The sequence below is a fragment of the Botryllus schlosseri genome, chromosome 4, assembly GCF_051294905.1.
Source record: "Botryllus schlosseri isolate E-star chromosome 4, Bs_hap1, whole genome shotgun sequence".
Lineage (NCBI taxonomy): Eukaryota > Metazoa > Chordata > Ascidiacea > Stolidobranchia > Styelidae > Botryllus > Botryllus schlosseri.
Window position 1 is genome coordinate 12,552,381 of NC_137239.1, and position 26,888 is coordinate 12,579,268.

The 26,888-nt window shown below is 39.9% G+C and overlaps 2 protein-coding genes across 4 annotated transcripts; both read left to right on the plus strand.

Moving 5' to 3' along the window:
* Positions 1-527: 527 nt before the first annotated feature.
* Positions 528-12,607, plus strand: LOC145438149 (protein-tyrosine sulfotransferase 1-like). 2 transcript variants are annotated; one of them, XM_080315531.1, is made up of 6 exons: positions 528-1,191; positions 1,403-1,569; positions 2,857-3,012; positions 3,072-3,194; positions 6,644-6,850; positions 10,659-12,604. In XM_080315531.1, the coding sequence occupies exons 1-6, from the start codon at positions 1,060-1,062 to the stop codon at positions 10,858-10,860; spliced, it is 987 nt and encodes a 328-aa protein (XP_080171657.1). In that variant the 5' UTR covers positions 528-1,059; the 3' UTR covers positions 10,861-12,604. The 2 variants fall into 2 exon arrangements, with proteins under 2 accessions (XP_080171657.1, XP_080171658.1); XM_080315532.1 differs by lacking the exon at positions 3,072-3,194 and having other exon boundaries at positions 10,659-12,607.
* A 498-nt stretch (positions 12,608-13,105) lies between these two features.
* Positions 13,106-25,331, plus strand: LOC145438148 (protein-tyrosine sulfotransferase 2-like). Of its 2 annotated transcripts, XR_013914850.1 has the most exons (7): positions 13,106-15,142; positions 17,763-17,929; positions 19,600-19,755; positions 19,816-19,938; positions 21,269-21,475; positions 22,978-23,605; positions 25,045-25,331. XR_013914850.1 is itself a non-coding variant. In XM_080315530.1 (6 exons), the coding sequence occupies exons 1-6, from the start codon at positions 15,005-15,007 to the stop codon at positions 23,177-23,179; spliced, it is 993 nt and encodes a 330-aa protein (XP_080171656.1). In that variant the 5' UTR covers positions 13,106-15,004; the 3' UTR covers positions 23,180-24,587. The 2 variants fall into 2 exon arrangements, 1 of the variants encoding a protein (XP_080171656.1); XM_080315530.1 differs by lacking the exon at positions 25,045-25,331 and having other exon boundaries at positions 22,978-24,587.
* The last annotated feature ends 1,557 nt before the right edge of the window (positions 25,332-26,888 follow it).

Below are 26,888 nucleotides of genomic sequence, written 5' to 3' on the forward strand. Positions count from 1 at the left end.
ATCTCAGTATTGAACATCGTCAAAATCAATGGACACCAATACCGGCTTTTGAGTAAAATCTGTTTGCGATACATGACGGATCAGCACACACTCAACTTCGGAAACGGAATTACTACCCTTAACTTTAAGTAGAAACCCTGAAACTTGAGGCAGTGTTAAATACCACCATCACGACATGACATACCAAGTTTCAAGAGTTTTCATGGTGTGAAACACCATCAAAATCGACCTAACCTATACCAGCAAAGGTCGACTAAACGCATATGACGGTAACCGAGCTCAGCTATAGATACGATTGTTACATCACACCTTAGGGGCACAGAGCTATTGTGCCCCGGTTGCTCGGTAATTTTATGAATAGGAGAGAGTAAATCACCGTTTCTTTATTGTGCGCGGCTTTGAGAGAATAGACAGTGAAAGCTTGTTATGAGCGCTACCGGGGCATGCCCCGGCTAGGCATTCGCAAAGCGAAAACACAGAAGATAATTCGATTTTCGCAGAGACTTCGTTATATATGGGATTGGGCATTTACATGCGAAAGGACAAGAAGAATACGATTTTCGCTGTGATTTCGGTATATATAGATTGGTGTACGTCTATAAATGGTAAAGAATTGTTATTGAACAGAATTTTAGGTGGGGCAATGCCCCAGTTGCCCTATAGGACGAGCCGCCACTGCTATCCGAGGTTGGACTACTGCGCCAACCATAAAATAAAATAGAAATATAATAAGAGGATTTTACCTACTCAATATCATGATGAAATATCTTAGGAAAAGTTTAACTAACTCCCTCTAGTAATTAGATTTGTACCGAGCATTTCGTCAATATTTCAGCATTTTTCGATGCCTTCGTGGACCGCAGAAATAGGTAGACTGCATATCTACGTTAGCCTACTTTGTTGTTATGACCCTATCGGTGGATGGGTGTAATATATTATACTGCGTGTCCCGTGTCGTCTGAAACAAATGAAGTTTACTCAATAAGATCGCAAATGATGATATAAATAGATATTGAAACTTTTTAAATTCAAACACTTTATATATCTAGTATTTGAAGTATGCAAGTGAAAAGAACAGGCATCGTTGCTCTGTCGAGCTTTTATATTATTGCATTGCTAGTTATTGGGGAATTGCTCCTTTATAAAGACAACCGAGAATCCAGCAGGAACAAACGAAGCATATTTACGCGGGTGTGTACTGGTTTTCATTGATCATTAAGGTAGTAGTTGTAAGACTAAATTCCGAGTACTAAGTAATCAATGCCATTGATATAATTGTCAGGCAATGGTGATTGCACTACATTTGGTATTTTTTGTTTCAGACACTTTATAAAATCTAATCCAATGTTTTATGATTCGAGAAAGCAGTGACTCGCGTAATCATTCGTGGATATTTTTACAGACTAATCCTGGAAATGAAACGGACTTACCTCTAATATTCGTTGGCGGAGTACCAAGTAGCGGGACTACCCTGATGCGTAGCATGTTGGACGCTCATCCTGACATCCGATGCAGTCCGGAAACACGCCTGCTGTCTTGGTTGATGTTGGAGTTGAAGGAATGGCACCGGTATACCGAACTGTAATGGTCTGATACAGTGGTTCTCTATACCTTCGCTAAACTGGTGAACCCTTAAGCCAGAAATGTGCATTTCACGGCCCGTGAACTGATTCTGACACACGCACGAAAATTTGCTTGGAATTTACGAAATGAAACTTAATTTTGAATTCTTGCGTGACTACCATATTCCGTATAAACTGAACTGAAAATGAGTTTTTCCTGAAGTCTGTTTAATTATGTAACCTATAGGCCTATGTACGCAGCCCCCATACGTCGTATGCTTAGTCCATGTTCAAAATAAAGCCATTGGGTATGCCGTAACAATTAAAGTAAGGTTACCATACGTCCTCTTTTAGGATGATTTGTCCTCGTTTTTGAGGTTTTCGAAAATGTCCTTCGAGGACGCCCAAATGTCCTCCTTTACAGCTAAGATAATCGGCGAGATGCGAGTAGTGAAAATGGGCATAAATGACGCTAACTAGGAAATTCGTGGTTTGATCGAAAGAGGCAACCTTTTTTTAGTCAACACCACTAATTTTGAATAGAAAGTGTGTAAATCCAAAGTCGAACGAAAGTGATGACCTTTTTTTAGTTTCCCTCTTTCCCGATTCCAAAATATGGTAACCCTAAGTTAAAGTCACAAGTCACCGTTTCCGAGTTGTACAGTTCAAGCCATCTGTATTATCATTGTTACAATACAAATTACAAGATCTTTGCTCCTTATTGTTATGACATACTTTTCTATATTCCAAATTGGCAAAACAAGTCAATTTGTGCAAGTGATTGGCGGTCACAGTCACCCATAAGCGATGTATCGGCATGCCGAAAATGACGCAGTTTCTGTGGAGATTTGAAGCTCCAGATATTTGTTTACTGAACTCAGAGTTAAATCCGTCTGTGGTGAGCAGATCGCAGTGTCCAAGGACTTGTGAAGTAGGCCTATAATTTGAGTCGGCATTGTCAGAAAAACACCCTGAGAACACTTGTCTGAGGCTGAGAGATTCTCGGATTCTCATTTGACCCGTTGAGAAATATAAATACCCATCCCAGATTTACTCCAATCTTTGAGCCTTCGGGGAGCCCTTAATTTTCGCCTGGACCTACATCGCTATAGAATTCTGGTACATAGACTAAACTGAGCGTCAATAAAAGTGTTACAAGAACAAAACCATCACAGTGATTGTTTTCTGCAAATCAGTGTTACTCTCACCGTATGTGGAATGTCTGTCCTGACGTCCAGAGAACCCCATTAAGACAACATTGGTCTAAGGATTTACTTATTTATGTTGATAAAAGCGGAGAGGACGAAACTCATCGGCTAGCAGAAGCAGGAGTGGTGCCATATGTACTGGACACTGCCGTCACGAAATTTATGCTGCAAATAATCAAACATCATTCCACGCCTAAGAGTTTCTTCTGCAATAAAGACCCACTTCTTCTATTGGATATGATGTAAGGATTTTTTGTTGTTCTTTCAAAGTGAATATATAACAAGTAATTTTCGTCTGCAGCTACCTGAAAAAATTATTCCGAAACGCCAAATTTATCTACATGGTACGAGATGGCAGAGCAAATGCCCACTCGCTTGTTTCGCGGAATGTTACCATACTCGGAGTTGAGCCGACCAGTTATAGGTAGGCGACGCTTGGTATGTTGAGCTTATGGTGTTGAGCAACGAGGGAATTGTTCACCGGTATGCCTACTTCGGTTTTAAAGTCCATTTAGTCATTCTATTTTATTAACGTGGACACTCTTCTCAGTGTTGGGATGACTCGAGTCATGACTTGACTTTGGAAAAATGACTTGACTTGACTTGACTCGGAGCTTCAAAAATGTGCATTGACTCGTGACTCGGACCAAAATTTACGAGTCAATTTCAAGTCATCAAGTAAACGGTGTCGAATATATCACTGTATCTTGTGTATGTTCGGACTGTTCGAGGTACGCAGGTGTTACTTGTGAGAGCAACCAGTCATTCATGATTCTACGTTACAGTGATCCTCCATTGTTGGATCACAAATAAATTGACCGCAAACTAAACAAGCACAGCCTACGTAGGTTATTGTACCATATCAATTTGTTTCAACTTCTCGAAGATTCGTATTAGGTCCTACATTTTGGCCGATAATAACTGACTGTAGCATGTAGCTGTACAGATACTCACGTATTTTATTAGCAGTTCTACGTGTGTGTGGGGGATACAAACTCTTTTTGCATGAATATTTAACTAGATATTCGTTATTTGATTCAAGATAAATGATCAATTAATCTGTCTTTCACACATCTAGCAAAATGTAATGACTTTGAATCATCATTCATACATCGAAAATTCAATTGGTCTTGAATTGTGACTTGACTCGTGACTTGACTTGACTTGACTTGACTCGACTTGACTCGAGTCACCTCCAAAAAACGAGTGACTTGACTTGACTCGAGTCACCTTTGCAAATCGACTGACTTGACTTGACTCGAGTCAAAATCTGCAATGACTCGAGATGACTCGTGACTCGAAGGTAGTGACTTGATCCCAACACTGACTCTTTTAAGCATACAAATTCAATCTCTGTTAAGGTGGTACCGTGGTTTTCGACTGGTGTGGCTGTGTCCATTCGCACATATCTGTTCCAGTTGGGTAAATGCAATCAACAGACAGATAGAACTGCTACGCAGTGGGTCTTTGTGGATGTGTACAATACCGGTACAGTTTGTACAAACGACCCTCGACAATTGGGGAGATTATACGTATATGTTGCAAATTCCAACGATATTATGTTCTGTTGCATCAAGTGTACGCGAAGTGGGTGAATCATCACCTTATTCCCGTGGTAATAACTATGGATATCGGCGGAAGACGGAGGTTGCGTTATCGTTGAAAGCGAAGACGCGTGGCCTCGAGTCGAGCCGAGTTTACAAGTAGGCCTACCACTCATTTTGACTTCATAACAATATGAATACTGTCGGGTATAGATAACTAACCTACGGTGACTTGAACGCAATAATAAAAAGTGCAAGGCATGACTTGAACTAGGACTTGGTGTAAAAATGACTCGACTTGACTCGAGTTAAAACTATAAAAGTAGAATTGAGTTGCGACTCGGAACCCTGTCACATGGTTACAACCCTGCCTGGACGGAACCGCATTTGTACTGATCCTATCACGGCATTGATTCACACGCAAAGACTGGATAATAATCTGTTTTCAAATCATCAAATATCTCAGACTCTTGACTATTTATCGCCCTAATTAAAACCGAGCAAGGCCAAGATGACAAAATTACGTGTCGACAAAGTTAGCAATTCCGACCGTAGGTTAGTTATCTATAGTCGAAATTTCCATTACGTAATTTCTGTGTCATCAAAAAGAAGAAAATGCTAGTTCTGTATCACGTAAAGATAACTTGGTATTCCCTCGGCCATAGCTATTTCATTGCACTTTTTCCAATGTGTGGATTGATCGCGACTACACCGATACGTCTTGTTGATCAATTACCTATTATAGTGACTGTAGCAGTAGCTTATACTAGCTTTTAATTTTACTGCCAGAAACATCATCTATAACTACGTTACTCGATGCCACATGAAAGGTACAGCGGTTGGGACCACTCGTTAAAATGTCTTAGTTGCAGATCGAATACGTTGGCGTTCTGAGGAAAATGGCTTCCCCCAATAATGTTTTCACACCTTCAACTTTAATATGAGATCATATCATATTTAAAGCGCAGTGCCCCCTCCAACTAAAGCTCGGAGAAGGTTTCTATTCACCCTCACTATATCATTAGGCCTGACAGGTTGGTTCAACGCCTTAGATACAAACAATTACATTTCATGTGCAATGCACAGTTTTTCACCAACATTTGGAATCGGTTTAAGGGGACTAGCAAGTCAAAAACCTAACTCTCAGATGGCTACCCCCATCACCATGAAATTTTCACAGTGGCTAGATGTCGCTATGATATATACAAAAAACAAAAAAATAGTTCTACCCTGCAGATTGTGGATTTGAAGGAGAAAAATGCCCCGACACGGGGAATGCAAAATCTCAATATTGTGAAGCCCTTTTTTCAGTCTAACGCCTTCTTGAGTAAGTACTAGGACAGGGCTGTGTTATGCTAAAATTTGAAGGAATATGTGCAACCTCTCTAGGGGAAATCCCATTTTGAAATTTTGAAATTTCAAATTTCAGGTAATTTTTTCAAAAAGTTTGCTGTGAAGCTCTGTAATTCAGAGCAAAGTAGACCAAAGTAGGCCAAACGTCTCTTAGCATAACAAAGGTATCTATGTCAGCTTTTCAAGAAAACCTCGGTGAATACTATGCGACATATATGTCATACAAATTTTTGGTTTACCATGAAGCTGTTCAACAAAATTTTACGAAATTTTACGATGGAGAAAAACGTTAATAAACATTTTACCAGTAGAGAGAGAGAGAGATATATATGGTATTCTTTTTCGCCTGCACCATCGAGATGCTTTGACGACGGAGTTGCGATACGGCCTTTATAGTAAGGTCATCTAGTCTGCACCCCCGGTTTTTTTTCTCCTCCATACTATCCGTGATTGCTGAGCGCCTAGCAGGATAGCCGCGGATACGAGTTTTCGAGTCTTTGGTCTGACCCGGCCGGGGATCGAACCCACGACCTACCGATCGAGAAGCCAGACGCGCAACCAATACACTATCTTACCAGTAATAAAAGATACTAATCCGTTGCCGATAAAAATCGAAATTATCAAGTTATTAGTTATGTTTTGGGTAAGATAAGGCCATGGGGTAAGAGTATAGGTACTATGTTGATATTTCAAGCCAAGAAAAAAAAATTGAAAATTTTGATATTTTTTCTACATTTTGGCTTGCTAGTCCCCTTAAGCTTATAAAACGGGTCAAGTCAACTAACGAATCCTGTGAGATGACTCGTTCCATCCCTTAGGAAGTATTATGGCGGTATCCCTCAATACTAGTTAGTATATTGTGTCACACTATAGTATTGTAGTATGATACCATTCCATAAGCTAAACTAATCTTCTCGTAGTAAATATCTGACCCTTTCGACGTACCCCAGTTAAGGATAAATCGTTCTTTTTCTAGGACCATGCTCCAGTTTTGGAATCGCGCGAGCTTACAAATGTACGCCAGTTGTAACGTATTGGGGGAAGCAGTTTGTCTACCCGTGCATTACGAGAAGCTTGTCCTACAGCCAGTGCAAACGACGAAAAAAATCTTCGAATTTCTAGACATCGACTGGAATCCTGAAGTTTTACATCATGAGAGGCATGTTAAAGAGACACTTTCGCAGTAAGTATATATGGGAACGAAACTTTTACCACACATCTCGTTGCTAGCCACATATTTATGCCACTAGTATTACCAATCGCCTTTGTAGCCGTGTCGTATGTGGTCACAATGGCTCGCACAAACTTAAGTCGGGAGTACTAGATTCGAGTACTCAAATTCGAAAAAAAAGAGTATTGATTTAATAGTCCGTGTATAGTAGTGAATATTGAATTGTACTGGTGTAAAAAGTATACATACACACCCCTTTCACTCTTGAACAGTGGTTCTTATTCTTCACTTACCCGCCGAACAGTAACACTAATCTACATTACATATGTAACTACACGTCCAATACATCAATATCGATTTCTGGTGCGTAAAATAAACTGTGCATCAACAGAGTGGTGAAAGAGCAAAACCAATAAAATATGATTTCGACAAAAAAAGAAAACAATATAACGAATATTCGTAGTAAATCTGCTGTCCCTTTCAGATACCCGTTCAGAAATGTGAGGCTTCACCTTGTAAAGTGTTATCGTATTCGTCCGTCGAAACGCAAGCGTGATACGAATTACTTAACTACAGATGAGTTTTTAGAGATTGAATTGGCATTTCAGAAAGACCGGGCTTCGTTTTCGAACCCTTATTTCCTCTGCGCACGTCATCGCTCGACTATACTGATCGGGCCTGAATGTCTGCACCCAATGGTGACTATATAGGGTTGTACTTGAAACCAAAATCAATTTAAAACAAACATGTTTCAAACAAGGCCCTTGTTTGAAACAAGTTTTCATTGTTTTTTATTGTTTTTTTTTCAAAGCCATGACGTCACGAATATTCAATCGTGACGTCATATTGAATGGACATGGACAATTGGAAATACAGGGTAAATGTAGCTCATTTAACGAAATATCTACGTACTATAGCGGTTGAACCGACTATTGTGTGGGCTCCAACCATCCCATGTCGTATGTGTCGGCTATATCGGGTCGTAATTATCCGTACGCTCATACAACAGGTTTTTTGGAAAGTATTTACGCAACTATGGCATAATTATACACCGTAAAAAATAAAAAATAAAATTTCAAAAGGCCTTTGTTTAAAACACTGTTGAAAACCTGTTTTGAACCTCCATTTGCTTTAAATACAACTCTAACTATATAGCCAGGGTTGCCATCGACATGGACCCAAAAATAAGGACGGTCAAAAAATTAGATTAGCATTAAGAAGCGTTTTTGTACATACTTTGTTTGTATTTATACGAGCTTCGGCATATCACATTTAATTCATCTTATTGCTTATAAATTTGTCATTTTAATTCAGTACAAGACTGCGATACAATGAAAGATAGGAAGGTGTCGAAACGACTTGAAGTAGTCTCCGAAATCAGACCCCCACCTAGCCTAGGCCATGTAAAAAGGAGGCATGCACACTGAATGAAAAGTAAAAGAAGATAGTATAAAAGGACAGGAGACAAAAAAGTGGCATGTGTCGGTAGGCGAGATCGATATGTCAGGTCGTGATCCGGTAAAATAGAGGGCTGACTAGGATTTATTCAATATAAATTGTTGGTATTTCGACTTGAATGTGGACTGAACATGCTCGATGACTGTCGGAGAGCCAGCGAGATATTGTTCTACAAATTGTGTCCGGCATATTTGACAGAGCGATCATCTTTTTTTGTGTCTACCATATGGTAGTTGGACGACGTGAACTCGCGTGTGTCGTGCATCTTTGATACCGAGGTAAAGAAGTTATTGAAGTTTTCGGGGCAGTGGCACTGATACATAATCTTCGGTATTTCTAGTTTCCGCATATCTTTTATATTTAGGACACCGAATCTTTTGAACAGTGATTTGCTGGATACACATCCCGGTCCCTTTGGGGCCCTGGCTATGATACGGAGAGCCTGATGCTGTGGTTTTTGCAGTGGCTTCAGTCCGCTAACACTGGCAGCCTCCCCCGACAGATGATGCCATATTGCTACTTTGATTGGAAATCTTTTTGCCAGAAACAATATGCTCCATCTACTACTTATGATTAGAAAGTGCTTCATGGATCTCAAGGCAGCTGAGGTCTAGGTTTACCTTTACTGGTAACTGGGATTTGACTGTCATTTCAATCGTACGTCCATTTTGACAGGCTTGCCGGGCGCTAAATTTAATAAACTGGTTATCAATGGAAAGCTGTACTGATTACGAAATGTAAATTTTATTCTGCTCATGGCCCTGGGACCCCCCACCCCCCAAAAAAAAATCAGCCTCGAATTTAGCATTGGGATAGAGTTTGGCTCTGTGACGTAACCATGCTGCCAGGCTGTTTCTCTTGAGCTGCACTCTCGTTTTGCCAGACATAATTGTTGTGTCACAATGGAAGATTTTAGGAAGATTTTTGGGTTTCCAGGGCTACGAACAGAGTAAAATTTATATTTTCGTAATCAGTAGAGTAGCAGCTTTCCATTATTACCCATTTTATAGAAGTTAGCGCTCGGCAAGCCGGCCAAAAATGGCCGTAAAATTGCCTTGGGCCAATGAAAGGTACGATGTAAACCCAAATGCAGTGAGCCGTTCAATCTCGCTTTGTCCACACCGTTTAGGACACTATGATCTCACCACTTAGAAGTCAAATCCTGTGGTGTGTACACGCCGGGAGTTCTTTTCATTTCCGATGTCATAAAATCTCGGCGCAAAATCATTATTTTAGAATATTATGCAACACCGATACCGGAGGAATACGATCAAAGCAGTGTAGTTGTTGAAAATAAGACAAAATAAGGACGCTAGTCGAAAATAAGGACATTTCTTAGAAATAAGGACAATTGAGTTTCCTAAGACCTGGCCTTTCAAAATAAGGACAAATCTTAGAAATAAGGACGGTATGGCAACCCTGTATATAGCACTGGCGTATCATCACATATCATACGTATGAGATAATTGTGTGTCGTGCTCTCCCGAGAACACCTAGTTTTCCACTACAATAAATATTGGACATACAGAATCAGCATTTCAAAAGGACGGGTCTTCGGTTTTAAACCGAAATCTCCTACGTATGACACTGCACACGACATGAAACCGCGGCATTCATAATTCGAATACTGATCTCGCCTCATTGCCGCGAACCAATAATGACGTGTCATCACAAATCATATGCATGAGTTTCGTGTGCATTGACCTCCTGCGGTACTCTTTAGGCTTTCCCTTTAGACCTCTGATATTACGTGGAATACCGGTTAAGTACCACTGCTGTGGAAGAAGCATTTATCAACTAAAACTACCATGTGGACACTCTCGAACCATTAAATATATAGATCGACACAGTAAAGATATAGTGTAAGGTTACGCAAGCTCAATGGAACCATATCATTTGCAGTATTGTCGCAAAGCGCCATGTAATGATTATGGCTATCAAATGAACGATCAGTTATGCTGGGAATAGTATATTTTTATTCGCACAAAAGGTACAAATCTGAACTTCTTTGAGCATTTCGCACAGTGCGTGACGTCCTCATGAGGGGTTACTGATTCGATTCGAAGCTCAATACTCGATTCACAATCTCATTCTTTTCAGTCGCATTAAAATACTTTTGTTCGTGAATGTGCCATGAGAACCTGGGGAGTAAGATCATATGGCCTGCCTCAATATATCGAACTGATCGACATGTACTGGGCCAAAACTTGTATGATTCTTTCCATTACTAGTCCAGAATTATGAATAGTCTTCCGACTGGATGAAGTATTTGAGTAGTCGTTCCATATGAAATTATTTTCGTTCCCGCTTTACTTTCACATTAGCTAAAATTAACATATGCTCAACTGTTTTATCAATGCAGATTTGAATTTTTGACGGACCAAGTAAAAAAGCCCATTTATCTGGACGCATTGACGAGTTGGTTTGGTAAGATTCCTCTCGACGTCGAGAGAGACATGGCAAAAATTGCTCCTATGCTGAAGATACTTGGGTACGATCCGAATAATCGAGAACCAAATTACGGTGAACCGGACGATTTCGTATCAGGAATAGTGAAATATTAAACTCTTGTTGTAGCTTTGCTATATTTACAGTGTACAATGTTTACGCTATAACGCAGCCTAATGCTGTTATTACACATTCATTTTATGCATGTATATTGCGTATAGATTAGCCACCTCATTTTCTACGATCTAATAATAATGCCGATAATGTTCGCTTTATTTGTATGTCGACTGTCGAAGTGTGAGAGCCCGTCGTACCGACTGCGTTGGTGTTACAACATCTGCACAAAACGCTGCGAAAAAGAGCCGATAAATAACGAATACAAGGAAGGCGAATGAAAATGAGTCTAAAGAAGTCGTTCTTAACCTTTGTTAACCCTCGGAACACTTACGCTAATCTGCAAGAGTCTGCGTTAACACAAATTCTCGTTGAGTCATAAAAAGAAAAATTGACCGTAATACAGAATACACATCTAACGATATATCTAATACGTTACTAATAGAGATGGCTGATGCTGGTGCACCAAGTTAACTGTAAATCGGAGTGGTAAAACAAAATCATGACATAAATATGATTACCACGCATTACCGTTCAGGCCAAATCTGCTGTCCCCTTTCAGATACCAGTTCAGAAATGCGAGTCTTCACCTTGGAAACTGCTGTCATCGTATTGTTCGATTAAAACTAAACAGCGTGACCAATTGCTTGATTTCAAATGGGGTTAAATTATTGGAGATAGAATTTGCATTTCAGAAAGAATAGGTTCGTTTTCAAATCCCAACCAATGATAACCAAGACGTGCATATCATCACAAGTCAGATGTGTGAGTTACTGAGTTATGTGTGTGTGTCGACCTCGGAGAACCCCCGGGACTGTCTCAGGGTACCCCGAGTGCTCCGTGGAACAGCAGCTCAGAACCACTGCAATAAATATTGGAGATAGAATCGGTATTTCAAGAATACGACGTTTCGATTTTAACATCCCCTGCGTACGACACTGCTCACTACCTGAAAACACCGCACACACTTTGGTTACTGATCGCGCCTTATCGCATGTGACCAATAATGGCGTGTCATCGCATATCATCTGTATAAATTTTGTGGGTCTTGATCTCTTGTGGAACCACCGAGACTGACCCACGAAACCCTAGTGTTCTACTGGGCCAAAGTCAGCAGAATAGGCCCAGATTGAACACTGTTACATCGTTCGCTACGGCGCATATGATGGTAAAGTAAGATACCATACTTGGACGTTACATCATCCTCCTGTTTGTTCATTACGTCGCTTAATGCATTTGTCTATCGCGTTGTACGTTGCGCGTCTTGAGCGGATAAAACATAGCAAAAACTAGGATTGATTATATGCATTGTTGGACGTGATCATAAATGATGCGTCATTTACGTGTATACAATATACAACATAGCCCACACTCTTCACTAGATTACGGTGCTTATATATGACTTGACTACACGCCTGCTTATTTCAAATATATATTAAAGCATGGCTGTTTGATACAAAAACCATTCTGCATTTCGCTGTAGACGTGTCTTCCAATATTTATTTAGACATAGATATACTTATTTGTGCTGCGCAGTCGTTCCCAAAATACAAAATTTTACATGGATGGATTTGCCTTGGCCCAACGGCAGTGAATATTTACGGTGATCGTGGAATAAAGAAGGGGTCGAAGAGTTATCAATAGTCTTTGATACTAGGCCTACCTGTAGATGTAGAGGTATAAGTTCTAAATGCCTACTCAGCTACGAGAACAGGCATTCATTTTAAAAATTACCTGTATAAGTTGCAGTGGGGATATGAACCGAAATCTCTGGACATTACTAAAATAATAATTGCTCGACGACCTATAGAATGGGTCGCGGCTTTGTAGACTTGAATTACTGACATCTTACAAAATTTTCAATTCCATATCCGTGACTGGAAACCTAGAATGAATAATTGCGACACGAAAACATCGTATATATAATATATAATTACTAGGGTGGTCCTTGAAAATCTAATTTCATAAAGTTGTTGGTCTGACTCTGACCTTCCTGTTGTTGTAAAAAATTGCGTGGATGTGCAGATGAAGATTTTTCTGGTTTTAATCGTTCGCACCATCCACAATAATTCTGAACTCTTGAGTTAGCAACGCTTGACAACAAAACGCGGATGTATATATTTCACTACCGGTCGAAATATAGAGTCCCCCTGCTATGTAAACACTCCACAGACACTTGGCGGCACCACTTTCCAATCTGTATCGATCGTTCACGCTGTAATTCGCAATATTTGTCGAATTTAATTTTCGAATAGGTAACGCGAATAAAGAGAAAATCTTCATGAGCCTAAGGTCCTAGAGAGAGCGGCTTATCGGTCAGGAATGTGAATCTATCCACCGTTTTTGTCAGTAGTTCCGAGTTTGAGCTCTATGGGAGAGGCAGGCTATAAACAGATAGTCACAATATATCCATATGTTGCACTATTGCATGGTTCTGGGACGATTACAGCCCACAAGTAATAAAAGTTTATGAATACGATTCCTCTTGAGTGCCTCCGCAAACTTTATATATTATATGTTTTGATTTCTGAAGGACCTGTCTAATGGCGGCTTTAGGGTTTACACATACACGTCCATATTGTAATAACTAGAAACAAAACTATGTCATGGGCGGCTCTATTTAACTTTGCAAAATGAACAGCACGAAAATATTTTTATCGTACGGTACTGCATGGATTCCTACTTTTTGCTGCGAATTTCGAAGTGTCGATCAGTATTATATTGCAGTTGTTTCGTCTTATACTGCGTTTAGATTTGCTATGCATATATTGGTACTCCTCCATAACGTATCGGGAATATATACACATCGATTTCGTCAATGTACGACCACTCTCGGCCACCAAGTATCTTCTCACGTGACTAAAGCGTTATGTTTACTGTTTACTTTAACTTTTATTGATTAATAGAGACAAAAGAATATATGTCACAATTTCTATTTGCGGTAGTGTGTAAAATTTATGCTACCATGACTATGCGATTCAAACTTACCAGTACGTCGGCATATGAAACTAAATGAGGTGCAGTCATTGCGGAAGTTCCTCTTTCATTCATTTGAAGAGCCAACTTCTTTTCACTAGATATTGCAATCTGCAGAGGATACGATAAAAAAGTATTGGGAGGAGAGAAATTTATTAAAAAATGACTTGACGAAACTAATATCCATTGCGACCTAGTGAACATGAATGATGTCACAATGCGCAAGTCGCGAATTTCGAGTACACAATGTACCTTTCGCCGCGTTTAAAACCACTGCCTATATATACAGGATACATCTGCAGCTTACTACTGATGGGGTTGCCATACGGCTTCCTTTAGGAGGATTGGTCTTCCCTTTTGAACAAATCTCCTCTCTTCGCCCAAATATCCCCCTTTTCGACAAGTTCCCTCCTTTCTAGCCTAAAATTCTCAAAAAGACGACGAAAGACGTTACATATTGGCCAAGAAGATAGACGACGAGCTACGTGGGAGCCAAATCTTAAAATTACCTGTTTTTTTAGTCAAACCAATGAGATTGGCTGTATAAATATGGTCTTATATTCCGCTTCGGTAACTTTTGGAGCCGGTGAAAAGTGGCCTCTTTGCCCAGTCTCAAAATATGGCAACCCTGATTACTACGCTCAAAAAAGTAATTAGGTATGATACGGTGAGTGAAAATTTCGTGGTACGAATTACCGTAATAATCCTCTGGTTGGGAATAGCAGTTGATACATTCCCTACGTAAAGTAGCTAATTCGATGTGTATGATACTGCAGCAGCAATGTGGTACACCTCTGACTAGTACTTCTATCGCCTCTCGTTGAGTTCGTCCTGGCCAGCGATGTGCTGATAAGCAATTTTTTTAGATAAACGATTTGCGACATGTAGTACGAAATTTTCTGTCGTGTCGCACCAAAACCGATAAGGTGATAAGCGCCACAATGTCCCATTTTCACAATAATTAATAATAATAATAACTGACCAGTATTTGCTCATTTGTTTTTATTCGTAGCAAACAAACAAACAACGGCAGAGCAATGAAAGTCACAGTAAGCAAAACTGGTTCTGTCGCACCTATACTGTCTCGAGTGTTGTTTCATGACGTTGACGTGATCCGTAACGACCGGTTTATTGCTATTGGACCCAACAGTCCTTCTCAGATCCGCTATAATGCAATGCAAAAAAACATGCAGCATTGCTTTATCTTGCTTGTATGTTGTCGGATTTTTAATTTCTTGCAAAGTTCTTTTGTATGAAGAAAAGGGGGAGACGAAAGAAGAGAAGCGAGCTGAAGAAATGTTTTTACGGGTAAGTAGACTTACATAATTTCAGTATTAGCAAGTTTGTAAAGTGGGGTTATAGGAGCTTACTTTGTAGTTTTTACTGCCATAGTTTTCGAGCAACTATAGAATATGGTCCGCGAACAATAACTCCTGTTATAAAATATTAGACTTCACAGTTTCAACACAAGATTATGGCGGTCATTAGAAAATTGTTCAATACAATATGAAATACGTTCTAAATCAGGGGTCGGCAATCCACGACTCGCGAACCGCATTCCGCTGTTTCATGCATCTGCTTCCCCTGTTCGCCGGTTTGTAAAAAAATTAATTGACATTGAAAATTATCCAAAGAGAAATACTATTTCACAACAAATCGCCAACAGAAACATTCGTATTGTTCCCGTAAGATATGGTTGCTACACGCTCTGCACATGTCATGTAATCTCAATTAAATTGGTTAGAGAGGATATACGGTAAGGACAATATAGGACAGACTAGGCGGTCTCAATCGATAGCTGTTGGTCGAACTTCGTTTAGAAAGTAAAAATCGTGCCTGTGAATTTGCAATGGCACGCCGAATAACGCCTCGCAATAATGGCCCTAAAACGGCAGCATCAGTGCTTTGATGTCTTTGTATTTGGAAGTCCTTATTAATTCGAATTGGAATCGCATGCATGGTGGAGGGATAAACGTAACAATCAACCTCACTGCTAGTAGGGTGGAGAAATCGCAGTAATATTTTGCGTGCGCACGTGGTGGTTATGTCTCTCCTAACAGGACCGAAGTTACGTTGAGCTACGGCGAGAAACCACGGAATAATTTTAAAAAATGGCATTTTACTGAATATTTTCAGGTCTGGAATAGTTCGTTCTGAAAAATATTACCTCGATGTGGTTGCAACGTAATATATGTAGCTGAAGCGATGTTACCACAGTCTACCGTAATGATAGGAAAACTAGGACATGCATCGCCGGGAAGGTACCAGACTGAGACACCATATTCATGGTCGAGCGTGTCAGGGGAAATTGTAACACTGTTATTTTTGCACCATTACAGTATCTTTTCAATGTTCATATGTTGGTATAAGCATTTATCTAGATAAATCTTGCAAAAGCCAAAAGTTCAATACCAGAACGGATACTACCTTGCCATACCAATTCTAACGTGATTATCTGTCGGAATGGCCATACAGAAGTGGTAATGTGAATCTTTGGCTACGGTTATTTCCCGTGATTCTACCGCCCTTTCTCACGTTGATCGACGTTTGGGGTGTCGACCTTCAATGGTCACTTAAGAACTTGCTCATGACTGAATCCTCATACTCTGACTTTGAGCCTCTTACATTTTGTCATTTGATGAGAACAACTTGTTTTAATTTTTGTACAGAACAGAAGAATGCCATTAGCTTTGACGCCACACAATGTTGTGTCTTCGTTTCGCTACACTATCATCGGCCCATTCAACCAACACATTTTTGCCAGGTCGGTTGCGCACCTTCGTAGGTGACCGAATCCCAGCCCTCTATGCACGCTGAACAACAGCACCTTGGCAGAATAGGCCAAATATCTGCAGGGAGATGATGAAATGAATGTGTTTCTTGTACACTTTGAGCTCATGAAGAGGGCATGAAGGCTGATACCGTATTCTCTGTCTTTAGTTTAATACAATTAGTTCAATGCAATTTGTGGTCCCGTGTTCGTTGTTGATTTCGTTTGCTTTTAGTTAACACTATTATAATTGCTCCGCTTGGGCGGTAAAATTGCCACTGGGTATAAGGGGCGACTGAAACATTTTTGCGACCCAAAGTTTTCTTGACTGAACGGTGATTGAGCTCCACTGTATTTTTATATCAACTTTCTAGTTGTTGGCTTCTTTATATAAACCTTTAGAAATGAAAATTTCATTGAGAAAATACAAAAAGTATTATAATTGTTCCCGGTCTCCCCTATAGTTGTGACCATTATTAGTTGTGAGTATTTTCTAATTAATAAGAAACCAATGGCAAGATATTGTTCATTATCTACCCCTAACTGTTACCGCCAGGCTACCACAATATACCAGTATGCCACGTTATCATGCGGTAACCCCCACCTCAAACAAAAATAAAACAGTAAATTATTTTAACTTCTTGCTTTATAAAATTATATTTCGAGACAGGTTTGCTGAGCATGAAACTTGTGCGGGATAATTTGGTTATCACCGGCAAGAGAATGAATCGCAATAGGGCTCGCTGGTAATCGCCGAGGAGATTTCAATAAATGTGCGAAACACCAACACGCAATCGTGGGATAAACTAATGTTAAGACTTGCATACCTTCCATTTTTGATTTACTCATACGTTGGGCGTCAAGCATTAGCGTCGACAACATCAGCTCCACTGTAACCTGTGACCAGCCAAGGAAAATATAGACCAAGTGGAATCTCAGCTCCACATCCCAATGGGTTTGCGACTTCGTGTGTATAATAGTTGAATTTCCTCGCTCCCACCTTAAAAGGGCATTGGCCTATTTTCCGTATTTAACGCGCGTCAAAAAGTTATGTCATCCCCGGTATAAAGTATTATAATGGTCTCAAGAAGTTCACGGCTAAAGAACAGTACGCATATGGTTCAACAAATAGAAATCTATTTCACATTACTGTTGCAGACTCACCCAGTAAACGAAACCGACTTGCCACTGATATTTGTTGGCGGAATGCCCCGCAGCGGAACAACCTTGATGCGCACTATGCTGGAAGCTCACCAGGACATTCGCTGCGGTCCAGAAACACACGTGCTGCCCTGGCTGTTGAACCAGGTGCATGAGTGGCGAAGGTAGCCTACTCTAAAACATGTTGTCAGTAGTACTGTGCAATTTCGAGAACCTGATTATACTAATGGAATATTAGCCATCAAGTCGAGTATACCGGTACCGCTAGTGAGCAGTTATGTCAGCATGGATGACTTGAAAAGATCAAATTATGTAGTCGATAGGTTATGCGATCACGAATATTAATGCGAGTAATGTAACCCAATAAAGATAATAATTTAGAATTGGTCAACCATAACTCTTCCGTTGCGCATTAAGAAATGTCAATTCTTCTAACACGGGTAGCTTTGAGCTCCCTGTTTATTAAGCTATGATACGACCAATGGAGGTTGCAAGGCTTCCATGGTAAGATAAAACTGTAGCAAGTATATTCGCAATACTGAGACGAATCATTACAATTAAATCTGGGTTCGGACTTGAGTACTCTTATCATCGTGCCCGGCCCTTATCGTCAGTCGTTTTATGCATAACTTTTATTTGGAGATGCCTAATAGCAGGGCGATTTTTTTGACATGTCAAAATAAGTCAAAATATTTGTCGAAATTGTAGCGTTAGGTCAAAAAATTGTCCAAATTGTTTAAAAAAACTATAAACAAAATTTTCAACCTGCATCTCGTTTGTATCGTAGATGTTTGCACTGTTGATGAACTTATCATTTCACATTTACATCTTGTAGCCTACTTTATAGGCCTACCGTTGTAGACGGCCCATTGTCTGCTCATTGTGAATCATAAACGGACAAATGAAACAAATAGGTTGATATGGTGTTATTCTCAACGTACCGGAATATCCTAACTGAAGCAAGACTTCGCGGGCATCGGTTCTTATATCGAGAAGCGCATGATGAAAACTTGTGATATAGACAGCATTGTCTGAATGAAGCAACACTGCGTGTCACCAGCAGTGTACTTTCGTTGTACTACAACAAATTTTAAATACTTCAGCCATAATGCGTGATGTTAGCTACTGGAATTCTTCATAGTTCCAGATTTCGTTAAAATAATGTTTTTTTTTTTCACGTAAAAATTTGTCAGTTGGTAAGTCCAAAAAGTTTTTTCAGGCCAAACCACTTCGTAAAGACAGACAGTTCTAACGAGAAATGAAGATAAGTAGTAAAATTCTAAAATTATGTGGGAAAACATCTAATTTACATATGTTTACATACATTTACATTTAACATACACATGGTCTCAAGCTACACATTTTTTCCAAATTATATCAGAGTTGAGTGAAGTGCTAAATCAAGTTTAGTTCATATAATGTCAAAGCTCATTCTCCTAAGCATGCGAATGTCAAATCTTGGAACAGCAAGCTTGGCTCGATTAGCAATATAGTGTACTCTAATATATACTCCTGTACTCCTGTAGCATTTTTATGAGGAGCAAAAATTAGATTAGAATCAAAATTAGAGCATACAAATATTTCACAAATGAGTATAGAATTCTATTACCATCATTTTTCTCTGACGATAATGTAGGCTATGTAGACAGGCAACATTATCCAGTCGTCCAAGTTTGAGTATCAACGCCAATTCGTTGGCATCTTGGCAATATCAATTCGACAGTTACTCATTTCAAAGGCTGTCACAAACTTCGCGACTACGTAATAGCTGCGATTATAACAGACACAATAAGAGCAGATAATGGATCTGATAATAGAATTTTATACTTCACAGACACGAAGACAAGACCCACCGACTAGCCGAAGCAGGAGTGGAACCGAATGCCTTAGATATAGCAGTCTCCAAATTTATGCTTGAAATCATCAAATTTCACGCCGCGCCAGCACTCTTTTACTGCAATAAAGACCCTCTTCTCTTATTGGACATGATGTGGGTAGAGGAGTCTATTTTCTGTTTTCAATTATGTAATGAGGCGATTGATTATTACAGATATTTGAAAAAGATATTTCCGAACTCCAAATTCATCTACATGGTACGGGATGGTCGCGCATCTGCTCACTCAATCGTTTCACGGACTGTTACCATAGTCGGTGTTAACGTAAAGAGTTATAGGTAAGAGATGGCTCAAAAATCCTATTCTTCTTAATTTAGTCTTTTCCTTGTAGAGGTTAGCATAGTTGACTTTTTCATATCGTTCACGATGATACTCTAAAATAGGGTTACCATATTTGTGCGACCGAAATTACGGACACTCTCCAGCACCCCCTAGTGGATTTCAAAGTGTTTTATGACGTCGCACTAGCAAAGCTTTGCTCATAGACAAGAGGTGGTCACGATCCGGTTCAGGAGTATGTGGGTGTGTGTTGTGTAACCGGGACCGAAAGCACATGTTTCCAGCCGCTTTCCGCCCAAATAAACAATGATTTTGAGCCCACGTTATACGGGGAAATCGATGCAACTTCTGGGGGGAGGGGTGCTTGCTATATGTACCTGGTCGGTAAATTTTTTAATGAATTCGGGCAAAAATATTGGTTGTTCCATATATTACTATATAGATACTACTCTCCGCCAACATGATCAGAGTTAGCGGTAGAGCTGGTGGAGGATGATGAGTTCGAAAATACAGGGAGCGTAATTGTACATCGTTAAGTTATGTTCATGTCCTACCGATAGGATTGTTTATCAGCCTTATGCCGGTGCGCACCACGGAGCTTTATAAACACCCCAGAACCAGTGGTTTCCAACCTTTTATGGTCACGACTCCATCTCCAATTTGAAAATGTTCCGTGACCCAGATCTAAATTTGACGAGCTGATTACTAAAAGAAGTCAGCATCTTTGCCCATACTTAATCACGGGCTATTTTGCAAGATGATTACGTTCAACATATTCGCAAACCCCAGAATATAGGCAAACGACCCCCACGTTTGGAACCACTTTATTTGAATAAAGCATTTAAACGGCCTTGGTCATCTCTAGGAATATACTGTTCTCCTATAATTGCGATTACAATTAGGCTTATTCCAGTAAACAAAGGTTGTTTTTATATATATTTTATTGCAGTTTTTACGAGGGTGGTATATATTAACATCAATAAACGTGATAGTAAATCGCACGCAGCGCGAAGAAGAATATCATGCATCAGCATAAATAGTCCCAAAATTAATGTTTTTATATTGATTTACGAAAAAAAGTATGAGCCTGGTCAAGCCTTGAAAATTCCGGACATTTGGCATATTTTAGAAATTCCTCCCGGACACTTGCTTGAACAGTGAAATTCCGGACATGTCCGGGAAATTCCGGACGTATGGCAACCCTACTCTAAAATGGTGTTTTCGTGTGGACTGGCCGAATAAAAATTCGCTTTCTGGTACTGCATAACTATGGTGAAGCCCACACGGGGACGAACATCACATCACTTCGGCAGGAATTATCATTTTCAGATCTGTATTGGAGTATTGGAATCGGATAAGCCAGCGAATGCATCGCTGTTGCCACGAATTGGGAGAAGATTCTTGTTTACCGGTGTATTACGAACAGTTGGTGTTACAACCTGTAAAAACTACAAAGAGAATATTCGAATTTCTCGATATTGACTGGTGTACAGATGTCTTGCATCATGAAAAGCATCTCAATAGTACACTTTCAAAGTAAGTCCACTTGAATGTACTGGTTATTTTTCACCACAAAAGCTATCGTAAGAACCGACGTAGCCAAATGAATTTGATGTCAGATTGGAGGCTGCTGAATGCATACTGTATATCAGTGATCGGGAACCTTTTTCGTCTGAAAACCATGTTGGCCCTATATTTTCCATTTTAATTCCTAAAGAGCCATAGATGACCATCTATTGTTATGTCACAATTGAAATTTAGTGACGTCATGATAGCACTAATTCAAACTCACTACACGGGATTCGTCGTGGGCGCCATATTTTCTCTGTAAAAACTGATAGGCTACTAATCATCCTGTGATAGCGCAATTCATCGTAAAGCTTAGAATTTATGATAACTGATATCAATCGACTATAACTATATCACTGATTCCGAAAATCTAAAGATTGATCGAATTTCCATTCTCAAAGTATTCAGCGGTAACATGAACGATGTACTACACGCCCAAGTTTTAACGGCAGTGCCAGAAATCTATAGGCTACTTACCAATCAACTGCGTGGATACCTATGCGTTGTTTGTATTTTAGATTGGTATTTATGAATGTCACTTCAAAGGCAGTTTATTTCTCGTTGTGGATTAGGAAGACAGTGTGTGCTTGAAAACTAGATTACAATTCTCTTCGATCGATCAACGTATGGTGCAATCATAGTGTTCTAAGAACACTATGGCGCAGTCCAAGATTACGCGGCGCGCGATGTCATTTACATCGAATTCGCGAGCGACATTTGTCGCTGGCGCTACAGCACCTTAAATTTAAGGATTTTATGAAGGGGTCCAACCCCGTAACCCTGAAGACGCCACTGTCTTGCCCTCTGAAAGACTTGTTTATGCTACAACGAGAACAACAATTATTCTGGTCGTTATGAAAATTTGCTAAGTTGCTGCAATATCGATGAAAATTAAATAAACGATTAAAAATATGTCAAAGAGCCATATCTTATACCCAATAGAGCCATATTTGGCTCGCGAGCCATAGGTTCCCGACCACTGCTGTATATACTATTAGAATATATAGGCCTACCTACCGGTGGAAAAATGTACTGAAATGGTTCATAACATATCTGACAAATCCGTGCGAAACTGATAGCCTTCGTCGAGCCCTACACTTTCGCTGAGACACAAAATATAATATATAATATAATATATATATAATATAATATAATAATATATAATATAGAATAGCCTAATGGTGCATAAAACGAACTATGTTTTCCAATAAATCATGTTTATCACTCAAAACATAATTAATATTTACTTCAAATCAGTGCGACTTCTGCTTTATGAGAAAGGTGTGTGTCTTGATCTCTATAAAAACCGTAGGACTGTCGTAGCGAACCCCTACGATTCACTTGTACCCTGGCTGGGACTGCTGATCTAATATATTTCATATGCCTTGGCTGGAGACAGTAGTAGACATTGAGGCGAACTATTTTCCAGCTATAGTCTTCTTTCAATAATCAACAGCGTTGTATTTCAGATTTGAACGCTCGACAGATCAAGTCCAAAAGCCTCTTTATTTGGATGCGTTGACTAGTTGGTTTGGAAAGATTCCCCGGGACGTCGAGAAGGATATGCCAAAAATCGCTCCTATGCTCAAGACATTTGGGTATGATCCCAGTAACCCAAGACCTACGTATGGCGAGCCGGACGATTTCGTATTGGGAAAAGTACACTATTGATTTCAAGCCGTTGGGATGATTTTGAGGAAATGTAATCTATTTCTGCGGAATGTCATACCAACCACACTTCACTGTTCTTTAAACTGTGATTTACGGCTGTAGAACCGTTGAAATTTTATATTCCGCGTATTGTTTGTGGCGACCATTCTATTAAGTGAGGTTACAATTTTGAAATTGTTATGTTGTATTGACAGCGCATGTGTCCGATTCGCAAATGCTTGACGTTTTCTGATATATGTATGTTGGACTGAATACACAATTAGAATTTCACAATATATACAAATGTTGCTATCATCAGTACACACCACCGATATCGACCTCTGTTATACTCACGAGATGCCATTTTAATAGAGCGGGTGTTTCCCAACCTATTTTTGCTCAGGGTTCACTTGTCCTTTGACAAACATATTAATTCTTTTCCCGCGGGTGAATCCTATATGATCCATGCACACTGCACAGTTTTTCACAAACACGCTTCAATCGATTAAATACATCTTGCGTTGTAGTGGTCATAAACGGTTACAGTTATCGTCTATAAATAGCTATTGTTAATGTGCATACGAAGAGCTATAAATAAATCATTGCCTTACCGCATAATCTGTTCAAAAAATGCAGGTTGAATACAGAAAAAACGTTTCCCACAAAATACATTGCGTAGCTCAGTTCGCCTGAATGAACGCTAATCTTGGTAATCCCTTATATCTTCCGTTCTACACGTCGTAAGCAGACACAGTTGTCGTTTAGAGTAGTTGTTGATCGCAAGAGTTCATTGAAACCATAATATTGGGAATAAGTTGGATAGAACACGCTTCAAATTGGTGTGAAATAAACAATATTCTGTTGCGAGAAAAGATGCTGCGCACGTGCCAGCATTGCCGCATAAGGCCATATACATTCACTTACGATTGCCTTATACAGTTGAATGTCACACACATAGTTAGATGCAGTCCATAACACTTCAACAAGATCAGCATCACGAAGGTTGGTCTTATATAAGTTACCCGACGCCAGTGATAAACACTACAGACATGGGTGTGTAAGTTACGCGAGTGCGGTACTCGCGCCAGTAATAACAACATCATACAGACAGTTGAATCATCCGTTTTATATGTCACACGAAGTTACTGTAGACTTCAATGAATATAGGTGTTGATCATATGCCCATATACTGACGAACCTGTATCGGACATTCGATGTGTAGAACACTTTTCAAATTGATAGAAAATGAAGCAACAAGAGAAATCGCGCGCCTCTGCGAAGTGTCAAACAAGTCAATATATTTACTTACGATGGCCTTGTGCAGTTGCCAATTGCACATTTTGTTAGTTATGTGCGATCAATAGTATCTATAAAATCAGCAACATGGATTTGGACTTATATAACTGGACCAGGCAAAGCCAAATAAACACGAATTACAAAGTGCGTTGCCTTCATCACGATGACATAATCAGCGGCGGCCGTGAGTAATGCTTATAACGAAGACTTTCCAGTCGCGGCGCGGTCGACTGCGTAAATGTATCAAGCTCAGTAATGTCTTGTTTGAATACCGAAATTGATATGTAAGACAACCACGTGGTCATTCACCATGGAAAGGATCATGTATCACGTCATGTGAAAACGAAAAACAAATTTCTCTTTCACTTTTGAGAAATCGCGTAGACTTGTTTCAATATCTTTGTCACCTATCGCGTTACGTCTGAGTCGTCCGAGTAGCTCAGTTGGCTAGGCTGCTATTTTCTGATCGCGGCGATATATTGGGCGTCGGCTCAAGTCCTGTTGTTCGCATTCTATGAACTTTTTGGTTAATGCATTAAAATTTGGCCTGGAGGCCGACCGCGGGAGTAGGTTTAACTAAATGAAAGGAGCAGTGCCCTCTAAATTTGATGTGGTCTCAAATCAAAGTTAATAGTGTAAAGAGGTTTCGACAACACCCATTTCCTCAGATCTCAACCGTATACGAACTGCAAATAAAATGCTTTCATGGCTGGTCATATTGTATATCATCAAGTTATGTTGTACCGACGCCAAGCGAGCATTCCCTTCGTAGCGCTTCACGAAACTGCTCGCATGCATTTCGTCAGTGAATCAGACGATAAATTTCAAGTAGTGTCAGTAGTTACGATCTAGAATTTTCGTAAATGAATGATGAATAGTAGTTAGTTTCTAAATCATATACAGTCCCCGTAACCACTGGCGTAGCAGCATGTGCTGCCGCCCCTAGCTCTCGCTTAAAATGCCCCCCCCCCCCCCCTAAGTAGACAGCAGCAAATTTCGACATATATTGATTTTCAAGCAATCTTGTCAATACAAATAATTACAAATAATATGCCGCATCTCAGCCTCACCGTCTCAACGTTAATAGGGCCAAAATAAGACAAACAAGAAATAGCGGACGAATGTATTGTGCAAATAGAAATCAATAGCCGCCTCAAAACTTGACTTTCCGGGCTTTCACTGAAGAAAAATCAGCGATAATAACCTCAAATTCAAGTTTTTGAACGTATACTGGTAGTCTCTTTCTATAGACAGAATAGATAGAGCTGATAACCGATCATCATTCATGGTAGCACGTAAATAAGACTTAATCAGTTTGAGCTTTGAGAAACTCCTCTCACAGCTTGTAATTGAAGCACCAATGGTCTGATAAAGTTTCAGACACGAGCATAAATATGGTGTCGAATCAAGTAGCATTGCATTAACTAACCACTGCTCCATACCAGCCTCTTAAATCTGTCAATTTCCACAGCTAACTCCAAAAAGTCTACCTCGTCGTCATAGGTGCTTTTAAAAGCGCTGGTGAATAAATTGTGACTTTCGCTTTGCAGCAGCGCGTGAGGATTAAAAAATCCAAACATTATTAAGTGATGTAGGCTATGCCGGTAAACCTAGTTTGAGCTTCAAGTTTAGTTGTCACACTTGAATACCCAGACAGGCCTACTGCTGAGCCAGCTAAACGCAGCATAATTGGTCATGGTCATCATATAGTTGGTCAGGCCCTCCGAGCGCTCAAATTTAACAATACTGATCCTAATCGAAAGCTATTGTTGACCTGATTCCGGAAATATAATTTAAATACTGGTATGGAAATCGGCATTGTTCCGAATATTCGCTCGATATAATTTCCATTATCATGGTCAATTGGTCAGTGTGTTGCGGCGCTCCGATTGTTCGGAACAATCGGCCTTGACGGCTATTTTGGAGTGGTTCTATTGCCATGTTAAGATATTAATTCGTGTTTTCGGAATCAGCGCGACACTAGCTTTTGATTGAGACCAGTTTGATAAAATTTTAGCTCACGGGATGCCAGCTATAGGACTACCAATTACGCTGCTTTTAGCCGGCTGTGTACACTGTGTAGCCTTATTTTGCCGCCCCCTTGGAGCCTGCCGCCCCTGGCGCAGAGCCAGAACCGCCAAGTGCCTGCTACGACACTGCCCGTAACATGGGAGTATCGTTTTATGATCATTTCATTCATGAAAGTGATGTGAATCTATCGAGATACAACTCCATCATTGACAAAACTTAAATATAAAGAAAAAATAGTTCGTTCTCATAAACTATTGCATGGTAGCAACTATTCAAGACGCACGCCCAATTAAGTAAGGAAGAAGTCCGGACAAACTTGGGTTAAAAACTGATATTTCGAGCTGAAATTCCCGCTATCCAATATTTTACTGGTTTGATTAGCTGGTGCTACGAGTATCCATGC